This window comes from Nicotiana sylvestris, chromosome 12 (genome assembly GCF_000393655.2).
Source record: "Nicotiana sylvestris chromosome 12, ASM39365v2, whole genome shotgun sequence".
NCBI lineage: Eukaryota > Viridiplantae > Streptophyta > Magnoliopsida > Solanales > Solanaceae > Nicotiana > Nicotiana sylvestris.
Genome location: NC_091068.1, coordinates 75,682,885 through 75,697,604, shown reverse-complemented (window position 1 = coordinate 75,697,604; position 14,720 = coordinate 75,682,885). Strand labels below are relative to the sequence as shown.

Below are 14,720 nucleotides of genomic sequence, written 5' to 3'. Positions count from 1 at the left end.
TTTTTGAATTGGAAAAATATTACTAGTACCATAGAATTGAGAAAGAAGAAAACACAATAAAAAGAGTATCAGCAACTAGCTTCAAACTTAATGTGGAGAATAAGAAAATTGAAGAACTAAATTAAGTGAAACAGATTGATAAAGTAGAATATACTCCATCCATAGAGAAGCAGTAAAAGTTGGTGCTTTCAATGCATGGTGGCAGAAAGCACGAACCCATTTGCCATTGCACTTGCTAATTTCCCTCTCCAATATTTGTGGAGGCAGAAGTTGGAAGAAGATGCTCTATCTGCCCTCCTTCCTCCAAGTTTGCTATGTGTTTCACTGATTTACCCTTTCGGTAAATGGCATATATCACTAGTTGTGCCATTCCCAGCAGACATCCTATCCCATTTGGTACCTTAAAAGTATGGAAGTAGATTTAGGATTTAAATTGAAGTGGTTCGAAATTCTAATTTCTTTAAAAATATGGGTTAACCCTTAATACCAAGTTATATTACTTTATTCCCAATTTTATGCTAGAAGTATTGATTCAATTGTACCCACTCCGACACTCTAAGTCCGCTTCTGACTGTACTAATGCAAGAACACTTAGAATTGGTTAATTCAAATATAGGGTCCATCATCGGGTCACAACTATTTTTTTCCTTTGACTCGACAGTCATTCTTACGAACTATATTTGTAGACGAATGTAAAACCCTAATTTTCAATGAACGCTTGATTTCTATTTGAAGTACAATACAATGTGAAGGAAAAGGAAAAAAAAAAAAGAATTGCGGAACCAGAATTCTGCAATATCAGTGAAATTAGATTCCAAAAATTTGTGATTTCAATTTAAAACAAAATGCCCCGTGTTTAAAATACAGAACAGTAGCTGAGCCAAAAGTTAAGATGGAGTTCCAAGCTTTTTACAGATTTGGCCACAAGAAATACTGGTCACAAAAATGTGCGAGCTTAAAGAGAAGTATTATACTATTCAAGAATTATATTCCACGTGTATGGCGCATGAAAAACACCCCACATCAGATTTTTTTTTTTTTTTGGTCTAGGGGGGTTGAAAAACGTAAGACGTAGTTCGTAGGGAAATCGAAACACCCCATATCATAGCATTATGTGCAGGTTACAAATTCTGAGCAAGTTTAGAAGGGGTTTTATGGAATAAGCCAAAATAAAATCCTTAAAATAATAACGTGGAACTGGCAAAGAACCTAAAAGTTGAAAGCTTATCTCTCTAGCTAAAACAAGTCTAACATCAATTGGAAGTGGTATTATTTTATCTAATTGTTAACTTAGATCCCCACAATATTGCTTGCACGATTGTACAATTTGTTTCTCAACGTGTATTAGGCGTTTTTTCTTCATAATGATGACAAGTTTAAATTTGATTATCTAGCAAAGAGTACTGATCAAATCATTGAGAATATTATTATATAAATGATGATAATTAATTAAAAAATAAATTAGGGTAACAGGATATACTTACTCCAAGAAACCGGTCTCGTACAAGCAAGGCGTACAAAGTCCAAACTCCACCATTTAAGAAAAAGAAAAGTGAGAGAAGGAATGGCATGTACTCAACGCTCTTTGTTGTCACCACTGTTTTCTGCCAAAACAAATATTATCCCAAATTGATATTTAACTTCAATTTTAAGGTAGATAGCCCACATGCATGAGTGGTTGAGTTAGTTAATCAGAAACAAAAACAAAGAGATTATATCTAAACGCAAGGCATGAGTCTGGCATCTTTGCTTTACTTAGAACATAATTTTTACGTAAGAAAACAAATTTGTATTGCTTTTGCGTATGGTTTACAAATATTACAAGAATATTTAATAAAGGAAAAAGGGGCTTACCACCACGCTAAGAGGGGAACTATACATGACAATGTTTAGAGCTGAGCACAAGAAACCAATAAAATCAATTCTCATCTCCCCATGACATCCAAATTGTGCCAACAGAATAAATGTCGCTGAAAACCCTACATTTAAAACCACAACTAGTACCGCAGTCTTTAACTGTAAAAAGTTTAGAAAGAAAAAATAAAAATATCAGTTCAACTAAAATTTTTAATTTGGCTTTTTCAAATTTTAACTAGTCATGTTGATATCTCTATAACAATTCAGATATAATTAAAGAAATTTTCTTTAAGAGTTAGTACTAAATATCAAGCACTATCAGAATTTCAGTTAAGTCTAGCTTGTTATGACGCTGACTAATTTATAATTGTGAGCTTTAGTGAATATATATTTCAAAGAAAAAGACAGAGGGGAAATATTTTCTGGACCCATTTTTCTGCTCTCCTAAACGTAACACCCACTATATTCCATAAATTGCTGCATCTTAGTTTTGTAATTCTACTTCCACACTTATTAAAAAGAGTAGGTAGTTATAAAAACAGAGGCATTCTTTTAAATATTAATTAATTGCAAAATTTATCTACATTTCGCGTATGTTTTTGAATGAAGGGTGCAAAAATTATATGATCAGTAGAAAATTCATTTACTATAACAATAAAACAGTTTAGGACTTACTCTCATTTTTGGTGGAGCAAAGAGCAGGAACAAGGACAGGTATATAATCTCAACGGCAACTCCAAAACCATTAGTAGTGGATACAAGAAAACTCCCTTGCTTTATAATTCCATAGTAAGTCCACAACGATGAACTTAGCAATGTACAAATGTATGGAAGGCTATCAAATTCCTCAGTCGATTGATTCTTCACTATCCTAATGAATGTCCCTCTGCATTATTTATGTATCATTTCAAATTAAAATAAGGATCCTCAATCCATGCAAAAGATCTAGCAATTAATATTTTCTTTCTTGTTTGATTGGTTACTTACACTGGAGAAAGAAACATGAGAACTGAGATGATGTTGCCTGAAAAGTAGGAACATACATATTTCAACGCTAAAAAACTATTGATATCCCAAATGTCATAAAGGAGGAGGAAGTGCTATTACCTATCACTCCGATGACAAAAGCTACGATCTCCATGTTGACAGCCGAAGGAGAATGAAGAAGAATGACTTGAAGGGAAGAGAAAGAGAAACTTGCAGCTAAAAGTACCTTTCTGCCTTTCTCGAGTTAAATAGCTTGGGAATATGAAATGACATTTCTCGGAAGCACCATTTGACAATATAATTAAATACGAGAAATACTTTAAATTTAAAAAGAAAAAGATGTTATATTTATGACGAGGTAGAAAGGAACTAATATATTTTTTGTTCATTTCCGAGATTGAAAAGTTATTTTCACATTACAATTTAACTTGCCACTTATCAAGTGTGTTTGGCATGTAAAATTCTTTATTACCCTTCATTTCAATTTATCCAGCAAAGTTTGAGTTGCATGGAGTTTAAAAAAGAAATAAAAAATTTTGAAACTTAATTACTATCATAAATATTTCAAAATATTTGTGTGATTATAAGATGTTCGAAACTTATGATCTTAAATAATTCATATTTTTTGTGCGACTATAGAAACTTATCACTAAGGTTAAAATAATAGTTTAAATTAAATAAATTTTAAATTTAACAAAATTTTGAATAAATTAAAAAAAGAAATATTATCATATAACTGGAATGAAGGGAGTAGATAATAATCGTGGAACAAGTGATAAATTAATTGAAGTCCACATATTGGATGTGAACTCCCAATTACATTTTGTCATCGTGAATCATATGCACTTAGCTTGTAGACCAATGCTTGTATTGTACCACTTTCTTGTCTATGCGCCCTTTCATTCTAAACCTTTTTTTCCTTGTCTTTGGAGGTGGGAGACAGTTAGGGTGAAATTTGATTTTCTTATGTTAAATATCTACGACTACTAAATATATTTCTACTAGTACTTCCTCTATCTTTTATGTGACATTGTTTGATTAGAAATTTAGTTTAAGAAAAAAAATTAAAACTTGTTTTCTAAAGCAAATTATAAAAATATATGGCTATAAATTATCTTATTAGGATAAAATAATAATTTTAAAGTTAAATTATTTTTAAATATAAAAAGATTTTTTTTTTTGCACAGACTAAAAAAATACATCACTAGGGATGGACACTTGGGTAGTTCGAATTGAATATAAAAATTTCAGTTTGAATTTTAAATTTTTGGAATAAAGAAATTATAATCCAAATAAGCTCGGATTGGATCGATTTCGAATTAATCGGTTTAGATATTTTGAATTTTCGATTTTGAGCTTATAAGTTGAATTTCTCTTCTTCGCCTTCTTCGCCTTCTTCGTCGTCTTCGTCTTCTTCTTCTTCTTCTTCTTCTTCTTCTTCTTCTTCTTCTTCTTCTTCTTCTTCTTCTTCTTAGAAAAATAAATATTCAAATCAAGCATTCATGTTATATTGCCTTAATAGTTCCTCATTCTCATCATGATCATCCAAAGAAAGTGTTCATGCAAGTAATAAAATCATTATCTGTGATGTCCCGATAGGTCATCTAAAGTTTTAGAACCTAATTATATATTTTGAAGCCTCAAATATCGTATTTTAGCCTTTTTTGATTTACGTGCATAGTCCGGATATTTTTCTAAAAAGCTTTTATGTTAAAAACTAATAAAATATGAAATTGTTTGCCTTAAAATCTATTTGGGTTGGCTTTGGTCAATGTTTCGCGCAAACAGCACTCGGATCCATATTTTGACGGTCCTAGTAGGTCCATATCGTAATTTGGAACTTGGGCATATGCCCGAAATTAAATTCGGAGGTCCCTAACTCGAGTTATCGTATTTTGTTGAAAAATTAAGGCTTAAAGGCTTAATGAATCTAAAAGTTTGACCAATCTTTGACTTTATTGATATCGGGTTCATATTTTGGTTCTGAAATCCGGTATAGGCCCATTATTATATTTATGATTTGTCTGTCAAATTGGTGACAAACGGAGTTGGTTTGACGTGATTCGGACGTCCGGTTGTTAAAATAGAAGTTCATGAGTTTTCTTGAAAATTTCCTTTGATTTGGTGCTCAATTCGTAGTTCTAGGTGTTATTTTGGCGATTTGATCATGCGAGCAAGTTCGTATGATATTTTTTGACTTGTGTGTATGTTTGGTTTGGAGCTCTGATAGCTCAGGTGAGTTTCGGATAGGCTACGAAGTAAATTTTGGACTTAGGAAAGTGCTAGTGTGTTTCAGTTCTAGTGCAGGCCTCAGGACTCACAATTGCGAGGTCAGGCTTCCCATGTGCGACCTCTGTTAGGTTCGCATTTGCGAGTAACTCCTCGCATTTGCAAAGTGTAGTTGGGACACCTTAGGTTCGCATTTGCGAACCAGACTTCGCTTTTGCAAAGTGGGACTAGGGAGGCTTGGTCGCATTTGCGTTCATTTTGGTCGTAATTGCGAAAGATTAATGTTCGCATTTGCGAAAAAATTATCGCAAATGCTATAATAGCAGAGATGTTGAGACTTTGCATTTGCGAAGGTATTCTCGCATTTGCGGGGTTCGCAACTTGCGATCATTTTGGTCGTAATTGCGAAAGATCAATGTTCGCATTTGCGAAAAATCATCGCAAATGCGATGATAGCAGAGATGTTGAGACTTTGCATTTGCGAAGGTATTCTCGTATTTGCGGATCTGGAGACTTCCTTTGAAGATCTGGATGCACTATCTTTACGGCGTGTCGTGTGAGGTATTCACGGATCATTGGAGCTTGTAGTATTTGTTCAAACAAAGGCTCAATTTGAGGCAGAGGAGGTGGTTGGAGTTATTGAAAGACTATGATATCACCATCCTGGGAAGGCCAATGTGGTGGCCGATGCCTTGAGTAGAAAGGCAGTGAGTATGGGCAGCCTTGCGTACATTTCAGTCGATGAGAGACGACTTGCATTAGATGTTCAGGCTTTAGACAATCAGTTCGTGAGATTGGATATTTCAGAGCCCAGTCGTAATCTAGCTTGTACAGTCGCTCAGTATTCCTTGTTTGAGAGCATCAGGGAGCGGCAGTATGATGACCCTCATTTGCTTGTCCTTAGGGACACAGTGCGGTACGGTGATGCCAAGCAGGTTACTGTTAGAGATGATGGAGTTTCGAGGATGCAGGGTCGTGTTTGTGTGCCTAATATAGATGGACTCCATGAGTTAATTTTTTAGGAGGCCCACAGTTCCCGGTATTCTATTCATCCCGGTGCCGCCAAGATGTATCAGAACTTGCGGCAGCATTATTGGTGGAGGAGGATAAAGAAGGATATAGTTGCATGTGTAGCTCGGTGTGTAAATTGTTAGCAAGTAAAGTATAAGAATCAGAGACTTGGTGGTTTGCTTCAAAAGTTAGAGATTCCTGAGTGGAAGTGGGAGCGTATCTCTATGGATTTCGTTGTTGAACTCCCGCGGACTCAGAGAAAGTTCGATGCGGTATGGGTCATTCTGGACAGGTTAACCAAGTCAGTGCATTTCATTCATGTCAGTTACCTAATCTTTAGAGCGGTTGGCTAAGATCTATATCCACGAGATCATTCGTCTTCATGGTGTGCCCGTGTCTATAATTTTTGATCGAGGTACGCAGTTCACCTCGCACTTCTGGAGGGAACTACAACTTGAGTTGGGCACGCAGGTTGAGTTGAGCATAACATTTCATCCTCAGATGGACGGACAGTCCGAGCGCACTATTCAGATATTGGAGGATATGATTTGTGCTTGTGTTATAGACTTCGGAGGTTCTTGGGATCAGTCCTTGCCACTTGCGGAGTTTGCCTACAACAACAGCTACCAGTCGAGCATTCAGATAGCTCCCTACGAGGCATTATAAGGGAGGCGGTGCCGATCACTAGTTGGATGGTTCGAGCCGGGGGAGGTTCGGTTATTGTGTACAGATTTAGTACAGGATACCTTGGGTAAGGTCAAGATTATTCAGGAGCGACTTCGCACAACTTAGTCCAGGAAGAAGAGTTATGTCAACCGTAGAGTTCGTGATGTTGCATTCATGGTTGGAGAGAGGGTCCATGAAGGGTGTGATGAGGTCCAGAGAGAAGGGCAAGTTGATCCATAGGTATATCGAACTTTTTGAAATTCTTCAGAGAGTGGGTGAGGTGGCTTACAGGCTCATATTGCCGCCTAGTTTATCAGTAATTCATCTGGTGTTCCATGTTTCATGCTCCAGAAGTATCACGGTGATCCGTCTCATGTGCTAGATTTCAGCTTTGTCCAATTGGATAAGGATTTGACTTATGAGGAGGAGTCGGTGGCTATTCTAGCCCAGCAGGTTCGTTAGTTGAGGTCTAAGAGTTATACTTCAGTTTGAGTGCAGTGGAGAGGTCAGCCCGTCAAGGCAGCTACTTGGGAGTCCGAGTCGGACATGTTTAGTAGATATCCACACCTTTTCACCAGCCCGGGTACTTTTCTATATATGTTTGAGGATGAACGGTTGTTTTAGAGTTGGAGAATGTGATGACCCGATAGGTCATCTAGAGTTTTAGATTTTAATTCTATGTTTTGAAGCCTCAAATATCTCATTTTAGACTTTCTCGATTTGAGTGCGCAGTCCGGGTATTTTTTTCGAAAAGCCTTTATGTCAAAAACTGATAAAATATAAAAAAAAATTACCTTAAAATTCATTGGAGTTGACTTCGGTCAACGTTTTGAGAAAACGGACCCGGATCCGTATTTTGACGGTCTTGGTGGGTCCGTATCATAATTTGGGACTTGGTCGTATTCCCAGAATCGAATTCGGAGGTCCCTAGCTCGAGTTATCATATTTTGTTGAAAAATTGAGGCTTAAAGGCTTAAAGAATCTAAAAGTTTTACCAATATTTGAATTTATGGATATCGGGTCCGTATTTTAGTTTCGGAATAAGGTATAGGTCTATTACTATATTTATGACTTTTCTGTCAAATTTGGTGAGAAACGAAGTTAGTGGATGTCCGGTTGTTAAAATAGAAGTTCATGAGTTTTCTTAAAATTTTCTTTGATTTGGTGCTCAATTCGTAGTTCTAGATGTTATTATGGCAATTTGATTGCGCGATCAAGTTCGTATGATGTTTTTGGACTTTTGTGCATGTTTGGTTTGGAGCCTCGAGGGCTCGGGTGAGTTTCGGACAGCCTACGGAGTGAATTTTGGACTTAGGAAAGCGCTTGTGTGTTTTAGTTCTGGTGCAGGCCTCAGACATCGCTGGGGCACCTCAGGTTCGCACTTGTGAACCAAACTTCGCCTTTGTGAAGTGGGACTGGAGGCTTGGTTCGCATTTGCGATCATTTTGGTCGCAATTGCTAAAGATCAATGTTCGCATTTGCGAACAAATCATCATAAATGCGATGATAGCAGAGATGCTGATACTTCGCATTTGCAAAGGTATTCTCGCATTTGCGGGGTTCGCAATCGCAATTGCGACATCTGCAACTGGTCTAATAGCTGAAAATGGGATTTTCTCTCATTCTTTAAATTTTCAAAACAAGAAAACCCTAGAGGCGATTTTCCAAAGAGCATTTATTCCCCAATCCATTGGTAAGTGATTCTAACTTATTTTCTTTCGATCTTTCATTACATTTCATAAGATTTCAACTTAAAATCTAGTATTTTTATGGTGAAAATTAGGAGTTCGTGTAGAATTAGGGATTTTTATAAATTTGGAATTTAGATCTCAAATTGAGGTCAGATTTCAAAACATAATACATAACCGGGATCGGGGGTGAATGGGTAATTTGGTTTTGGTCCAAATTTAGGGTTTGGGCCAAGCGGGCCCAGGAGTTGACTTTTGTTGACGTTTTCAATATTGACCTAAATTGAATCTTTTGCAATCGTGGGTAGTTCCAAAGGCTTAATTTGAATCGTTTGGTTGGTAATTTGCTAGATTTTGTTAGTTCGGAAGCTTGTTTGAAAGGCAAAGTTGTGGTTGAGCTTTAAGTCGATCTTTGGAATGAGGTAAGTGTCATGGTTAACCTTGACCTGAGGGATTATGATTTATTTGCCTATTTTCTATATGTTTAGGTGTTGGGTATAATGTATATGTGAGGTGACGAGTACCTATGCGTTTTTGTAAGTTAAAGCATGCGGGTGGGACTTGTTCCTTGTAATTATTGCCTGCTTTGATCATGTTATCCATGCTTAGACTAGTTACTTATAAAATTGATCATTCTTTCCACGTTTATGGGTTTTCTGTGATAATTGAGTATTATTTCCAAAGTTGAGGTTGGTATTGTGGAACCATTTTGACGTAAGACTTGTTCTTGTTCATTCTATCTCCATGTTGTTATATGTTCGTTGTTATATGGTAAGAGAGTGTGTTAATGCACAAAGGGTCATGTCGTGCCATATTGTGAGAGTTAATGTACGAAGGATTATGTCGTGCTATATTTTGAGAGTCAATGCACGAAGGGTGATGATGTGTCGTATCTGTTGATTTATGATGAAAGTGAGTGTAAAAGCACGAAGGGTGATGACATGTCGTTATCATTGTTTCATTGTGAGATTGAGAGTACAAGCATGAAAGGTGATGTCGTGCAGTTTTATTCATTGTGTTTATCCGTTTTACTAGTTAAAGGCATATTGACTGTTTTGGTTATCATTTCTAGTTGTATTTTATCATATCTTGTACCCCCTTTTGCATGTCTCCTCTCAATAGTACATGTTTAGCCTTTATTTGTTGTTATCTTGTACGTATGCTGCTATTTGTATAGGTTATTTACATAGGTGTCTTGTCATAGCCTCGTCATTACTTCGTCGAGGTTAAGCTTAACACTTACGAAGTACATGAGGTCAGTTGTACTCATACTACACTCTGCACTTCTTGTACAAATTTTGGTACTGGCTCCAGCTGTTCGTGAGGCATAGTAGCTCGGATTTGCTGACTTGGAGACTCGAGGTAGATCTGCTGGCATCTGCAGACCTTGAAGTCCCCTTCCATTTCCCCTTATTTACTGCGCTTTCATTCGAGATAGTTGTACTTCTTTCAGACTCTGTTTGTAGAAAAATTCTAGAAGCTCGTGAATTGTGACTCCAGATCCGGGTTGTATTAGATAATATTGGCTTTTATGTTATTCCGCACTCCGTTTTAGTTTTATTTCGGCTTAATTGATCTTGTCATTGAAATTGATTAAAATTAGCTTACAAATCCTAACGTTGGCTTGCCTAGCAAGTGAAATATTAGGCGCCATCACAATCCCGAAAGTGGGAATACATATGAGCTAATATCTAATGGATAGGGTATTGGACTTATTACTAATGGCATATGGATAATGGACTAATATCTAATGGACACGACTAAATATAAAGTATAAAATTTTGAATTCTCGGATATCCAAAAATCCAAAGTATCAAATCCAATCTGAAACCCCAAAATTTTAAAACTGAAAACTGAGACCCAATCCACAGTTCGAAATCCAAATAAGTAAGAATCCAAAATATTTGAATTCCAATTCGAATTTTGGATTTGCCCAAATTATGCACACCCCTATCCATCACATAAATTGTGATAGAAGATATACTAATATATATTTCTTATTTCCACTTTGTTTGACATGGTCACTTGATTTTTTATGTGAAATTGGATATACATTTTTCAAGTTTTTGAAAATAAAAATTGCACATATACAAATTACGTAAAAAGTATTATAAGTTAAAATAATTTTTTTGGTGTAAAATATAAAATATTACTATAGACCAATAAAAGTTAATACACCTAGGGGTCGTTTGGTACGAGGTATAAGAAGGTATAGTGCTGGTATAAAAGTTTAATTCCACTTTAATATTTCGTTTGGTTAACAAACCAGGTATAAGTTATCCCAGGATTAAAATTAACATTGGGATAACTTATACCTTATAGAGGGTGGGGTAATTAGCACCGGTATAACTTATACATTCTTCTTGTAAATTATGCAATTGTCATATTTAATACAGCATACCAAACAATAGATAAAAAATAATTCCAGCATAACTTATCCCAACATAACTTATACAAATATAACGTATCCCGACATAAGCCGTATTCAAACTAAACGACCACTAATGAGCGCTTAATGACTTAGGCTACCTTTCACGAAGGGTTCCTAGGACATAAGGCCTCCAAAGAGAACGAAGTACGAAATCTCCGTATAAAGCTCATGTTTACGTGCTCGTGCTAATCCCTTAAGCATTTTCGGTCGCCCCTAATTTCTGTTTGTATCTGTTGTATTACAAAATGACTATGTAGTATATAATCTTTAAATAGCTTCCAATTCCTAGTTGTCCATGTATGATAAACCAAATCCCCAAGTACAACAACTGTAATTTATTTTTTGAACTTCCTCCAATGCTTCATGCTTGCATTTGATCTACAGTACGTAAGGTTTACATAGTAATATCTTTTTTTCTGGATATCTTGACCAATAGAATTAGTGATAGCTCCCCACAATACAATAGTCCATGCACAGTCAGCAAACAAATGGTATATAAAGTCTCAAAATCATCACTATCACATAGACAAGAGGTAATACTTTCACATATATATAATCCTCATTTTTAAAAGTCTTTCATTAGTTAGAAATTTAGCCTGCATAGCTAACCATAGCATAAATGATATTTAGGTAGCAAGACTGCAACTCATAACAAAAGGGAATTGAACCAACAACCAATCAAAGATTTTGAACCCCCTTAATCTTTGAGCTATGTTTTTGGGTTGTGTCAAGGGGATTCAAAATATGATATATAGAGGTACAAATCGAGTTTTGCCGTATATGTATAGTGTAATTTTCCACAAAGGAGGAATATCGGATGAACATCCTTCCGCCCCTAAATCCGCCCCTGCCTCAGACTAAGAAGATATTTGGATTGGCTTAAAAGCTGGTCAAACCAGCTTAAAAGCACTTTTGGGCTTATTTGAGTGTTTGGATGGGATATAAAAGTGCTTTTAAGCTACATACTTTTAAACTAAAATACTCAAAACAAGCCAAAAGCAATAAGTTGGGCAACTTTTGGCTTATAAACTCCTTATGTTTGACCAAGTGATTTACCTTAATATCCCTTCTACTTTTTCTAAACCCCAACACTACCCTTCCTTTACTAATTAAAGTGTTAGTTCTCATCACCATTTTCCAGTTTTATTGTTGCTGCTACGTTCACCAAAATTAGTAACTTTTTTGAAGTGCTAAAATGGAAGCCAACAGTAGCTTTTTAAATAAATGTTGGATATACTCTGATATTTTGTAAATATTATTCTTTAGCTTTTTTTTTGGTTCCATAACAATTAGTTCTCTTTGTGTGGTTGAATCCGTCCTTTGTTTAATTGCTGAAATTATATTTTAAATCAAATATTTCATGTTACCCCAGAATCTGAAGCTATGAACGGAAAAATCACTTTTTTGGTCAAATAATTAATTATTATATATTATTAAAGAAATAATTTACATTTAGATAATTAATTGAAAGTGATTTAGTTATAAATTATTTGTATGTGCGTTAATTTAGAATAAAAAATATAGTAACATCTTCTTTATAATGTTAACAACTTTAAGGATATTTCAGTCATTTTTAACAGAAAAAAGTGCTTACTAGCATTTGTTTACTAAACACTCCAACAACTTTTTTTCAGCTTCAGCACTTTTATCCAAACACATAACTGCTTATTTATAAAACAAGCTTCAGCACTTAAAAAGAGCCACTTTTTTTAAGCCAATCCTAACGATCTATTACCTAGCTAGCATAATCAGGTAACTCATTGAGACTGAATAACAACCATAGAAGTTTAAGAATACTTCCGAGTTATCCATGTCCTATTGTGAAACTTCTTTCTATACCCACTAAAGTTAGCAGGTAGAGTATGAGGCCTAAAATCTCCGCTCCACTAATTTTCATATAACCCCCATGAATCCATTTTGCCCATAGCACATCCTTCTTCTCATATATAAGTTTCCCAATCGAAGTCATCTTAAATATTCTACAGTTCCTAAACATTCACTTCACCATACTTCTTATGTAAGCTATAATGACCTAATTTGTCATTTTGAGTTCTAGTATTTGTTATCAATCTTTGTTCCAAAATAATTTATGCAAAAAATAAAATAGAAAACAGAAACAGAAATAGAAACAGTAGAATTAAAAGTTTCGAGTCCAATAGAAAACTATATTTCCTTAAGTGATTTAATCCCCTCATTGTTGCACAAGGTTATTGGATTAATTCCTCTCAGGATAGAATGGAATAACTATTCTGTAATATCGACATTGAAAATTATAAAACTTCGTCGAACTCAACAAACGACAGTAAACCACATTGATGCTTTTTTTTTTTGGAGAAGGTGTCTATTCGCCAAAAATTAAATTTCTGTTCGGCACGAATTTGACTGTTAGGAAATTACCGCTGCGAATTTTTAAATTAAAAATTTCGCGAAAAATACATCAGAAAAGAAATTAAATAACGAAAAATAATTTGGTCCAAAAAATTTATCAATCAAACTAATTGGCTAAAGCCGAGCGAGCGACAACGACAGCGGCGTGAGACGCCACTTCTTCTCAACTCTTTTAAGAGCTAGAAGATATGCTTCTTTATATAAGCACAAGGATTTTCTTTTCATTTTCTGATGAGGGACAAAGTGCCTTAGTAAAAGGAATACTTCAAAGTTCAAACTTTTCGTCTCCCTCCAAAAAAAATTCTTCTTTTTTCGTTCACACCTCTTTATTAAAAATCTAACAACATTCCGTTATATGAGTTAAGACATTAAGTAGGTTCATATGATGTTTTAGGACTTGCATTGATTAGAACATTTGGTTGCTAACTAGGTTTTAACATGCTTCCTACCTATACCGAAATACAACAAGGACATGAGTTAAGAAAAGGAATTTTTACCTCCTATAGCAAAGGTTAACACCTTATTTATTTTAAATAAATATTATTTAAAAAATTATATTCTATAGATATCTTTTAAGGTTTATAGCAAAATATTTAATTTTGGTTACCTCCTAGCCCTAAGCCACTAAATACTCTAATCAGTTACACTTTTTTCTTTCTCTCTCTACTTTGATACATCCCATTCTCTTCCCCCATCTCATTAAAATTTTCGATGGCGGAAGGGAAACAATCTTTGCTTGAGTATCACGGAGTTCCAGTTTATCAATCTATGGATAGCTTGAAATCTAATAATGGCATATTTTGGGGTTTTGCAGTATTGCTTCATATGTCATGAATGTATTCTACTGGTTTGATTCTTCTCCTGGTTGCTTCGATTCACCGAGCAAATACCCAAGGCAATATGCCGTTTGAGATGGCTGGTGCCTGGTTTCAACGCGTTAGCTACTGACGGATCTAAGAAGTACGATTTCGTCGTGCAAAATAACGGTAACATTGTGACATTGAAGACGAAGATTGTGAAGATTACCGGAACTCTAATTGATGAATAGCCGTTGGCTATTTTTATGGTTTGTTGAACTCTAATTCGCCGGAAATTAGGGTTTGTTCTTGATCAAAGACGATGGAGTTTGGGGCTGAGCAACTTGATTTTCTGTCAATATATTTCAATGTATTTTCATGTATTTCATTGTATTCATTGTCTTTTTTTCATTGTAATTCAATGTATCTCGTTGTATTCCATGTATTTCATTGTATTCACTGTCTTTTTTCTCATTGTATTTCAATGTATCCCGCTATATTCTATGTATTTCATTATATTCACTGTCTCGCTATATACCATGAATGTATTCATAAGTTTTTTTTAATTAATATAATTTATGTATTCAGATATATTATATAATTTCTCTGAAGATTGCTATGTTTTTGGGGTATTTTTCGGTTGAGAATCTTTTTTATAACTGAATC

General features: G+C 35.1%; 1 protein-coding gene across 1 annotated transcript; it reads right to left on the bottom strand.

Annotated features, from left to right (window-relative positions):
• Positions 1–3,115, bottom strand: LOC104223234 (bidirectional sugar transporter SWEET17-like). The gene is made up of 6 exons (XM_009774627.2): positions 2,965–3,115; positions 2,845–2,881; positions 2,533–2,743; positions 1,855–2,016; positions 1,485–1,604; positions 1–400 (listed from the first exon to the last, which is right to left on the bottom strand). The coding sequence occupies exons 1-6, from the start codon at positions 2,996–2,998 to the stop codon at positions 236–238; spliced, it is 729 nt and encodes a 242-aa protein (XP_009772929.1). The 5' UTR covers positions 2,999–3,115; the 3' UTR covers positions 1–235.
• Positions 3,116–14,720: the final 11,605 nt, after the last annotated feature.